Genomic DNA, 12,521 nt, shown 5'->3' on the forward strand with positions numbered 1-12,521 from the left:
CCATTTTCTTATAAAATGGCGTGAGAGGGCTGAGTTTGAGGAGTTCAACACCTTGATAGCTCATAAATCACTTAAAATTAGTGAGGAGAAGAAGAAAGAAGGGAAAAATCCAAGCCAAGACACTTCCGTAACACTTTCGAGACATTTCCAGGATCAATTCCGTGAAAGTTTCTTCCGTGTTCTTCGTACGTTCTTCATCGTTCGTCGAGCTTCAACCGGTTAGTTTTTGATTTCGAAGCTTTCAATTCATTCTATGCACCCTTAGTGGTCCAATCTTGTTTTGTATGCTTTCACCTTCATCTTGTTTACTTTCGATATCCTTTTCTTCGGTTTTTAACATGCTTCGACCGATTGTTTAAGCCATTATCTCGCATAATAAATCAAAATGAATTTCAACTTATCATTTGTGTTGTAATCTCGTTTAATCACTATTAAAATAAAATTCAACCGATCATTCACATTGTAACCTCGGTTAATAAAAAAAAGGGTAAATAAGCTCCAATCAGACACTTTACTTTAAAAGTTCTTATAAATGAGTTGATAAATAATCAATGTTTAGTTCTTAAAGAACTATGTAGGTCTGATTTCCTCACCGCAATTGAGGATACATAGGAACAAAAGCCCCGCTTTTGTCGACCCCAAAAAGGGAGAGATTGTTAAAGGTCCAACGCCTTAACATTTCTCTCCTTCCATAAAATCAATAGATCGTTAAAGGTCCGATGCCATAATGATTCTCTCCTTTCAAAATCAAGTGATTATTAAAGGTCTAAGGCCTGAACTTTTCTTTCTTTTCAAAAACCAAGAGATCATTAAAGGTCCAACGCCTTAACGTTTCTCTCCTTTCAAAAAACAAGATATCATTAAAGGTTCAACGCCTTAACGTTTCTCTCTTTTCAAAAATAAGAGATCGTTAAAGATCCAACGCCTTAACGTTTCTCTTTTTAAAAAAATCAAGAGATTGTCCAAAAGGGTCCAGCGCCTTAGCGATTCTCTCTGTTCAAAAAAGCTGATCACAGTTTAAATGTTGGTCGTTGCCCACCATGACACTCAGTAGAGGTGTAGCTTGTGAAGACAGGCCCAACAACTTTGCCAGAGGTGCTTGAATAAAGTTGTGGGTACTACCCCCATCAACTAAAATCACCATCGGGTGTGCGCCGATATAACCCAATAGACGCAACGTCTCAGGTGCGATGTGGCCCAAAAGGGAATGGAAGCTGATTTGGGCCACAGTGGGGTTTGGGTCATCGGGTGGGTCGGGTGGTTGCTCTTGGGTCACATTGGCTTCAAAAGGGGCTTCATAATCATCTGAAATCAACAGAAATACCCTAGACGAGCATATGTGCCCGCAATGAAATTTTTCATCGCAGTTGAAGCACAAACCTCTGTCTCGTCAGGAGGCCAATTCCGCCGATGAAAGGCGTTTGAGAGGAATAGGGTTAAGGGATAGCAATTTTAAGGGCGTGGGGAGCAGCGACGGGCTTGGAGTGGGTGAGGAAATTGTAGAGCTCGAGCGGGTTCGTGTGGGGAGGGTCTGGGTCACCATAAGTGAAGGGTGAGGGTGCCAAACTTGTTGTACACCTGTCGAAGAGCATCAAGGAGTTTCATTTCTTGTAAGCGCGCCAACCCCGCCGCCTGAGCCATCGTCAAGGTTTGGAGAGCTTGGACTTCCCGGCGTATCTGTGGGGACAATCTCGAGACGAAGCAACTCAAGAGAAAGAGAGATGGCAAGCCAACAATACGATTCGCAAGGTCTTCAAACTCAGAAAGGTAAGAATTGACTGTTCCCTTCTGCGTTAATTTGAATAATGCATCGGTAGGATTCTCATATTGTGAAGGGGGAAACCGAGATTGCAGGGCTTGGAGAAAATCTGGCCAAGATGTCAACTGGTCGTTGCTAGTCCTCCACTGGAACCATGCTAAACGTCAGGCGTTCATGCTCCAGTGTCGCATGATATTCGAAGAAGTGATTGATCTTAAAGATCCAACCAAGCGGGTCAGTGCCATCAAACCTTGGAACATCCAACTTCATACGGTGTGAAGAAGGAGAAGTCACAAAAGAGGGAATGGCGGATGAAGATGAAGGTGAGTGACTGTTTGGTTCTTGTTTTTGCAAGTGGTGAATGAGCTCATCGATTTTTTGGGTGAGCCTGTGAAAAGTATCATTGAGGGAGATGGTGAGCTTGGTGATAGCGTCCTACAGAAGATCGGAGTTGGCTTTGGATCTCGTGGACTCTGCCATGGATATCTCTCAATGAAAGCACCAAAATGCTAAGAAACAGGATAAAAGCTGGTTTCGAGGGCCAATTCATCCTAAGAACAGAGAATAGAATAAGGGAAGTAGTGATTTTCATTATGTCGGCCTTATTACATTGAGCTAATATTTATACTGAGATAATACTAACAGAATTTGTAATTCTGTGTAGACAAGGTATAACAGAATTTGTAAAATAAAAATGCAGTGATGGGGTCGTTCGAACAAGTGGCCTCAGAATAATTAAGAAGGGGTGGTTGAATTAATTATTCCTAAACCTATACTAATTAAAAAATTTACTCTTCTAAGACTTTTACTATGTTGTTAAGTAAATGAAGAATAGAAAAGAAACTTAACCAAAAGTAAAAGCGTGAATATTTAAAGTGCACAACGGAAATTGAAAGAGTAGGGAAGAAGGAGACAAACACACAAGAGTTTTTATATTGGTTCGGCAACAACATGTGTCTACATCCAGTCCCCAAGCGACCTGCGGTCCTTGAGATTTCTTTTCAACCTTGTAAAAAATCCTTTTACAAACAAAGATCCACAAGGGATGTACCCTCCCTTGTTCTCTTTGAACAACCTAGTGGATGTACCCTCCACTAGAACTGATCCATAAGAGATGTACCCTCTCTTGTTCTCAATCAAACCCAAGTAGATGTACCCTCTACTTGTACCACAAAGGATGTACCCTCTAATGTATTTAGACAAAGATCTCAGGTGGTTAAACCTTTGATACTTAGTGAATGGGGATACAAAAGAATTCTCAGAAGAAAACTATTGTATAAGGGAAAGGGAAGAATCAAAAGAATTCTCAAACTGTGTCATTTTGAATTCTTTGACAAGGTAGAAGGGAGACACAAAAGAATTCAGGCTATTAGTCCTTTGTTCTTTTTGGAGTAGGGAGAAGAGAGACACAAAAAGAATTCAGGCGGTTAGTCTTTGGCGAATTCTTTTTGGCAAAGGGAGAAGAGATGAAAAGAATGAATAGCACAGTTTTCAAGGTTTAGAAAACCATAAAACTTTGGAAAGCTTTTGGCAAAACGAAGAAGAAAAAGAAGTTCAAAGAGATTCAAGGCTTGTAAAGGATTGTATTGAATTAGTTGTCAAATGCAAAACAAAGCCTTCCTTTTATAGACTCTTCATGTCTGGTCAAGAAAACCATTTAGAAGAGTTATGACTTTTAGAAAAACTTAAAACCAATTTGAAAAAGTCAAAAACCATTTGAAGAGTTACATCTTTTGATGTATTCGGAAACAATCACTGGTAATCGATTACCAAATCAATGTAATCGATTACACAAAGCTTTTATGTGAAAGGATGTGACTCTTCACATTTGAATTTGAATTTCAACGTTCAAAGGCACTGGTAATCGATTGCCAAAACATTGTAATCGATTACAGATTTTTGAAATCAATTGGAACGTTGTAAATTCATTTGAAAACTTTTTCAAATCCATTTCGCTATTGGTAATCGATTACAATAATCTGGTAATCGATTACCAGAGAGTAAAAACTCTTTGGTAAACATGTTTTTGAGAAAAATCTATGTGCTACTCAGTTTTTGAAAAAACCTTTTCATACTTATCCTGATTAAGTCTTCTCTTGATTCTTGAATCTTGAGTCTTGAATCTTGATCTTTATTCTTGGAAGCTTGATTCTTGAATCTTGATTCTTGATTCTTGAAATCAACTTTCCTTTTTAATCTTGAAGTGTTCTTGATTCTATCTTGAACATCTTGAACTCATTCTTTGACCTTTGAGGTTTTTGTCATCACCTTTGTGATCATCTTTGTTATCATCAAAACATCTTTGAATAAATCTCGATTCATCATGAAGCTTTGCTTCTACAGGGGTAATGGCAGACAAAGCTCTGACACACTAATGCCACATCAGCAGAGGACGTTATATGTAATCTTTCAGGTATGCAGGTGCACTGATCTTCCTTTTGGGTTTGGTTGTTCCATCGTCGTGCTCTCTATCAGTAATTGTGGTCTAAGTGGTGTTAACCATCAACAGTAGATGATGGATTCTCGAGTAAAGCATGTATAGAGCAGAAAGCTAAACTTTCCACAGCCCCAATATCATCCTTGATGTTACCTTGGCACCTTAACAAGATGTGAGGGTGGGGGAGCTTTGAAGATGCAATTTAACGAACATAAAATGGAGACTGAATGAATTCCAAGCCTTGAAAACGCATCTGATGCGCAAGAGAGATTTAACAGGAAGCCATGACAAAATCTCCACTAGGAGTTCACGAGGGAGCGTCTGTTTGGTCATGTTCATCTTAGTTTTCTACAATGAAAATATTAACTCTTTTAAAACCCTAGCGAGAGAACAGAACAACACTAACACAAGAGAAGCAATGAAGCATGCATAACAAAAAAAAGAGCAATTCGAAACCTACAACGACACAGTGAAGAAAATGGAAGAGTTAATAGGAAGAAGAAGAAAAAAACAAAAATCAACTCCCTGATTGAGATTGCAATGTAGTGGCGTGATTCCGAGAGTTGGATATCAATGAAGGTGAGATTTTTCTTGAAATTTCTTAAGGGAGAATCGCGAACTAGAGAAGCCAGAGATGGCCACTAGAGGGGATAACGGGTTCAAAGATTTGGGAAAGAAGAAGAGGAACTAAACATGAAACCTAGTGGTATACACGCACTGCTTCATAATAATTATATAATTCGTGAAAATACAAAACATACTCAACAAATACAAGAGAAAAAGATTATCCTTATTTAAGTATATTTTTGCATAAATAAGTAAAAGTAATGTCATCAGCAAAGCAATGACTAAAAGTGCCAGAAAAAACAAGCATGCATTGGATGAATTTAATAAATCCATGTCCAAGTTTTTAAATTATGTTATACTTGTAATGAAGTTTTTAAATTCATTGTTTTCCTTAAGTGGCATAGCAAGCTTTCGATATTCTGATATTCACCCTACCATGTTGACAAGGAGACAAGTTTGCAGCACCAGAATCCTCAAGGACATCATCATTCATGTCTAGACAATGATACGAGGTTATATTAACGATGGGAACTTGAGAATCTATATTTTTTTATCATTACTTTAGAATCATATGCTAAGCATCTTTTGTCATGGAGTATACACTGTACAGTAAAAGTCTCATAAGTGAACCTTACTTACTTGATCATTGTTTGAATTAGCAAAACTGCTAACAAATTTGTCTTAAAAACATTTCTATCTAATAAAATGGAGTTAATTTTTAATGTGCTTCTCCTTCTGGAAAGAAAAGAAAATTGCTCAGTGGAATGTGATCATCAAAAAATCATCTACGTTTGTGTTGCCTTGCGACTCCAAAATTTGGTTTAAACAAGCTAGTTGTGTTATGCCATATTAGCTCGTAATATTGTGCATTTGAAAAGGGAATAAGGTTACTTCAAAGTTGAAAATACAGAGTTTGTTTCTTGGTAGACAAATGCACTATCCGTTTTTGAAATTAAAGAGATGAGAAAATATATGATAATTAAGTCATTTAAGTGTTCTTACTTGAAATATGACACCTCTCCCTATTTTTTGTTATATAAATAAAACATTTAAAAAGAACATGATGCAGTTTTCTCATCGGTTAGTAAGGATTCATTGAGTGATGACATGTCAGACTAGTAGAGTATCACATCATCGATTAAGTGATAGTTTAGTCGAACAGATTAACAAATCCTCACTAACAACGGGTAGTAAAGTCGAGCGAAAAATAATGTGACGACAGGTAGTAAAATCAAAATGCATGTGACCTATTTTATAGGTAGTAAAAGTTATAAAAAACATTTTATTTATTTTTTTGCTAAAATGCAATTTTTGTTACTCTATCTTTTCAAACTAGCAAGTTTAGTTTCCCTAATTTTTGATTCAGACATTCATCTCCCACTTAAAAAAAGATCATGATTTTAGTTTCCTCATTTTTTAATTGAGACATTTCGTCCTTCACTTTTAAAGACTTCATAATTTTAGTTCCTATGATCAATTTCAAACGCTAAATGACACATGTCAATTTCTTAGCCATGTGGTAGATTTTTTTGTAATTATTTAGTTGTTGATAAGCTTAATTTGAAAGAAAAAAAATTAAAAAGTACATACTTAACATTTGATTGATATTGGTTATGTGGATTAAACTTGCAAATTTTTTAAAAGTGAAACGAAATGTCTCAATTTAAAAATTAGAGAACTAAAATCATGGATTTGCAAAAATAAGGAAACAAAATTATATTTTAGCCTATTTTTTATGTTTCCAACATAATATTTTCCATAACAAAATTAAGATTCTACTACAAGAGAAAATTATGAGGATTTAAAGGAGATGAGAACAAAGTATGAGCCAGGAAAAGATAATGCAGCCAAAACCAAAGCGAACACACAATTAGCAATAGCCAATAGAACCATCCAGCAAAGTAAGGAACAACCCAAAATATCCACACAATCTGTCATGTGCATACAATAAATGGTAAGATTCTGAAAACACTTACATAATTTAACATAAACTCATATAAGCAAACGTACGGTACCTTAATTTTCATATGGCAAAACCAAGCTTTGAATATAATCATGGGAGGACATTGGCACTTGGTTGTTGAAATCTTGAGTATAGACTATTCTATTATCTTTCTTATTATAGAGAATAAATTTTGAAGATATATAATTTGCCAGCAACAGGACATCACCATTTTCAGAGATGCACAGAAGCTTCAGTATTACACAGGGCAGAGGGGCTTGAAGAAGCTCAAGAGTTACATTCAACAATTGAGTCCAAGAATTTTCAACTCCAAATTCCCTCATTAGCCAAACAACGAAATGGGTTCTCCGGTGAACATGAGAAAGACACAAGCAGCCCTTCAATACCCCAAGTTCAGGGCCACGGGGAACTTGAGAAAGACCATTCGGCATCAGCAAATATTTGAATATCTCCTTGTTTAGATCATATGAAAAAATTACTAATTGATCGACGGTGACAGTTTCCCATTCATAATCAAAACCCAACTTGCGAATTGCGAACCAGTTAACAATGCCACTCACAGGTTGTCCACATTTTTCTCCCGAAATGGGGAATGCCGGACAAGTTAAAACCTTTCTCCAATGAGTGTCACCTAAGCGGTGAACTCTCACCTCCCGATTTTGTGACTTAATATTCGAAAGGACTAACACCACCTTGTAAGTGTCACTCCGATCATCATAACCAAACCCACACTTCACTTGATACCACCAAAGTTTATAATTGCATGAGCGAAGACATAAGTGTGGTGAATCTTCAGACATGATCCTTGTGGCCAGGTTACAAAACCAGACCCAGTATTCACTGAATTCACCTCTAGCAACCAAATTAATCAAGCAAACCAACCCATTGCAGGAACCTATAAATAAGTATCTGTTGTCTAGCTGGTGGCAACCATTGTCAACAGTGGATGATGGGTTCTCAGGTAAACTACATATAGAGCATGGGGCGATGCCTGGGAGGTCCCTCATATCTTCAAACACAGTATTAATTTGACACCTTAATAGGACGTGGGTGTTTCTAGATGACCTTTGAAGGTTCAATTTGACAAAGTGTGCTTGGAAGATGAGGGAATTCCAAGTGCTAGAAACGCACCTGAAACGCATAAGAGATTTGACGGGAAGCCATGACAAAATTTCTTCTATGAGGTCCTGAGGGAGCTGGGCCATTGCCATCTTAGTTGGGTCACCCAATGTTGTTATTTCAAAACCCTAGCCAGCAAGAAGAACAATACACGTACTTTTCAACAAGGACAAGTGAGGATTTTGGACAAGCATGGATAACAAAAAAATTAAACCCAAACCTAGAACACCAGAATGCAAAAAGGAAAATTAACAATAAGAAGCAAAAAAACATAAATGAACTCACGGGATCAAGATTGACGGAATGAAACCTGACGGGATCGAGAGTTTGGAGTTCAGTCAAGGTTAGACTTTTCTCAAACAAAAATTCTAAGGAAAAAGCACTTTGATCGCTTTATCTAGAGAAGCCAAACACTGCTTTGACGATGTCGATGACAGAAGGAAATCTGGTTCAGAGAGATTTGGGATTTGGGAAAGAAAAAGAATAATAGAGGAGCGTAATATTTTAATGACTAACATTAGCATTCATTTGACTGCACTAAGCATTCTAACATTAGCATTGTCGTGGCAAAGGCTACGGTGGGAAACCATAACAAGTCTCCCATGGTGGAAAATTTAATATGAACCCTAGATTTTCTCAATTTTAAATTGATGGTTCAGAATTTTTTACTTTTTTTCTAATTTATTTCATTCCTTTCTCGATATACCACTCCTTTTTTTTTCTCCTCTAAAGAAATAACAAGAAGAGCTAGCAATGAATCCAAAAACAAAATTGATCAAACCTCTAAAAAATATTATCTAATCAAAATTACTTGCAAGCTAAAATAAACAAAAAAATCATCATATTTCAAACTCCAAAATGCAAATAGAACTAAAAAAGTTGATTAATTAAACAAAATCATTATCGAATCGAGAACTAATACAATTTGTGAAATAGGGAGAAAATGAAAAAGAAAGAAGGTAAAAATGAAGAAAAAATCCTTGGCTTTCATTTAACAGCGACTGTATCTAAAGGTGAAAAATTGGTTTCCAACAATGGTAGACCTGCCGTGGTCTCTCATCATTGCCTTCACCTTTACATTAGTAGCATTAGTATTCACTGCAAGGACAGGAAAAAAAACACAACTATATTCTTTCAAACAAGAAGTACATACAATGAAATTCATATATTACCTCTGATGTTGGTCGAACTTATCATCGGAAAGAAGCATCGATAGGTGCATTGACTAAAATAAATTGGATTTCAGCCACATTATCTACAATAGGCTGTCAAGGTAACTTACATGAAAAAGAATATAACTAAGTTAAATAAAGGATTTAATAGAAGAATTTTGAAAATTTTAGTGACCAAATGCAATGAATTTATTTTTGAAAGACTAAATCCAATAGACAAAAGACAATGTTTGGAGGACTAAAATCATATTTAACCTTGTAATTATTAAGATGAAAATTAATAAGCCTTTGAGATTAAAATATTAAAAATTCAAATTAAAATTTAATATATCATCAAATCTAAAAAAAATTAACAAAAACATAAACAAATCTATAAAGGTCTTAATTATCATTTCCTAGAATATCTCAATTAACCCATCACCATCATGAATGTCATTGTCACCACCATAACCACTGTTGTAGTCACCACTATAATAATTGCCCCCATCATTTCAATCATCAACCGTCACCACCACCATTGTCTACCGCCATCACCTTCATCACCGTTGCTGCCACCACCACGACTACCAATGCAACCCCACCATGATTGTCATTGCCACCACCATTATCATCAATTGTCACTACCATTGCTACCATGATCGTTGTCGTCGTCACTATCGACATCATCGATGATGACGATGATCGTGGCGGTGGAGGTGACAATCATGGTGATGGTGATGGTGATGGCTTAATGCTAATTTAAATATTTTAGGACATGATTTGTTTGATGAATGGTTTAGAGAATTAATGGTTGTATTATTTTTAATTTGATATTTAAATATTTTAATCTTAACCACCTCTATATATATATATATATATATATATATATATATATATATATATATATATATATATGTTACTACCATACCAAATAATTAACTTGGTTTAGTGGTTCTACTTGTTACAAATAGCTATAGGGACCAGGGTTAGAATCAACCCTTGCAAGAAGTAAGAAAGGGAGATAAGTCATGCAGTTAACCTAGTCTGACCATATGTGTCCCAATTTGGCCCGATCAATCAATGGTTAAACCAGTAACCTAGTTCAGTTGAACTAGTAAGCTAATTTAGTGAACCTAATTAAACCAAAATTAATTATTTTAAAAAATGAAAAATTTAATGAAAATACAAAAAGAAAATATGATGCTCTCAAAAGTTCAATAAAAAAACCTAAAATTTGTTTAGTGGTTCAACTTACAACCAAATTATCATAATTAATTACTAAACTTATGACAATTAATATATTTTTTATATCTTATGTTACTTATACTGATTTGTGTGGTTCAACTACTAATTCATTATGTCGACTAGTGACCCATAAATCCAGGACCTCAACCCTATCAACGATTGATCTGTTTTTAAAACTTGGTTTGTACACTAATGTTGTATTTGGAATTTGGATGGAAAATTTTAACATTCAAAGCAATTAAAATGCATGATATTTGAATTACTTACAATTGAATTTCTTTCATTTTTAAATATTTTGTTCCAACAAAGTAATTTAAATTTCCTGTATTTCAATTTCCTTGTTTAAATAGAGTAGTTCAATTTCCATAAAATGAAAATTTTCACTTTCAAATATTTATTTAATTAAATGTTAAAATCTAATTTTAACTTCACCAAAAATAAAAACAACGACAAAATGTTCACTATGAGGTCTTGAGGGAGTTGGGTTATTGCCATCTTAGTTAGCTCACTCAATGTTGTTATTGCCACACCTCATTTTTTGTAAAATTAATCAAAAGGTTTTTTTTTTATTACAATTGTGTTTTTATTTAAATAAAAATAAAGGTTTGAATGAATAATAAATATAAGTTTTTAGAATAGTGAGTTTCCGAAAATAAGAGAGGGGTTTATTTATCTATTTATTATTTATTTAATAGAGAGAAAGAGTGTTTTTACAATTAATAAAATAAATAAGAAAAATAGGAATAAGAATTAAGTCATTAGATTTCTCAGTATATAAAGATGCTTTTATCACTGAGAGCGGTTTTGCAAAACATTTTCTACGTTCTCCGCTTATTTTCTCTTATGCTTCAAACAAAACCCTAACAAAGCAACCAGAGGGGGAATCCTAGAGGGCACTGAAAATACCACCATTGCTAATGGAATACACTTGAATGATTACCTTGAGGTAAGGGAAGAGTTACTCAAACTTGGAGATTAGAATGAACATGTGAAGGGATCCCTAGAGGATCAATTTTGGGTTTTTTTATGAAATTCAATCATGTTCTTATGCTTTTAATCGCGAATTAACTATGTTTGACAAACCAATTAATGTTCCAATGCAAAATTATTGTGAAATTGATGTGTTCTTGTGTTGAGTTTGAACCCTAGAAATTAGGATTTTTTTCTAATTAGCGTGAATTGATGAAATTAAATAAGGAGGGATTTATGCTAAGAGGGGGTGAGACATTCTTTTTCTTGCATGATAATTTCTGTTTTTCATTGTTAATTTAGACGTTTGATTGTTAGTTTGTATTGGTTCCCTTTTGATGGTATTTAGGGATTTGAGCAAATTGTTTTAACTACACATTTTAATTACTGTGACAATCCGTGCTTCTAAGAATTTCACAAATTAAGTGCAATGACGTTGAGTTATGAAATTTCGAGTCTAATATATATATATATATAACGAATTGAATTTGGTGTTGTAGACATTATACAATTGTGTTCCCTTTGACTTATGAACTCCTTGTGCCTTGCCTTTCATCCCATTGGCTTTTACTTATTTAGTTGATTTGTTACCAAACTCTATATCTTGACCCCTTCACGTTAATCATATAGATAGATAAAGGAATATAACCATTGCCTTAATTATATAATAGGAAACCAAAATTCCACAAGTTTTGTTTTTTTTGAAGTATCTAGCTTGTTTAGTTTTTTGAATGTTCATGTCATAGAGAATAGCTAGTTTCAAAACATTAATCATTGTGAGGGAAGACGAGTTAAAATTATTTTGAGAATAATCAAGGAGTCGTGTGTTTTGTAAAGTTCATAGATAGAGGCTACGTTTTAAAATATTTTTTCGGTTGGACTTAAATCAGGAGGAAGGCCCTTATGTACTTTTTAGAGTCTAGGCCTTGGGGATAAATAAACTTTGTTTGAGTGTTCCTCTAAGCCTATGTTAATCCCATATGATTGGAGCATTCTTGCAAAAAAGTATGATATTAACTGGTCTATCTATGATTTCCCTTAGTAAAGACACATATATGTAGGCCCTGTTATGTCTCTTCAAAACAACTTGAAGAAATGTGTCTTTTCAAAAATACTTTCTGAAACTTCTCTATTGGTAATCAATTACACAATTATATTTTTGAAGAGTCTCATGTCTTTTCAAAGCTTTTCTGAAATCTCTTTGCCGGTAACCGATTATAGAATCTTGGTAATCAATTACACGGTTTAAAACTCAAACTAAAAATTTCAAACTTTTAAAAAGTCATGTGCATTCTGTCTCTGTAATCGACT

At 34.7% G+C, this 12,521-nt stretch overlaps 1 protein-coding gene across 1 annotated transcript; it reads right to left on the bottom strand.

Moving 5' to 3' along the window:
• Positions 1–6,779: 6,779 nt before the first annotated feature.
• On the bottom strand, positions 6,780–7,937 carry LOC102661331 (F-box/kelch-repeat protein At3g23880). Its single transcript, XM_014771715.3, has one exon. It carries the CDS (start codon positions 7,935–7,937, stop codon positions 6,780–6,782), a length of 1,158 nt encoding a protein of 385 aa, XP_014627201.1.
• Between the last annotated feature and the right edge of the window lie 4,584 nt (positions 7,938–12,521).

This window comes from Glycine max, chromosome 19 (genome assembly GCF_000004515.6).
Source record: "Glycine max cultivar Williams 82 chromosome 19, Glycine_max_v4.0, whole genome shotgun sequence".
NCBI lineage: Eukaryota > Viridiplantae > Streptophyta > Magnoliopsida > Fabales > Fabaceae > Glycine > Glycine max.

What these genes read in the sequence shown, in the direction of transcription:
- LOC102661331 (XM_014771715.3), bottom strand. Translation starts at nt 7,937, where the DNA reads ATGGCAATGGCCCAGCTCCCTCAGGACCTCATAGAAGAAATTTTGTCA.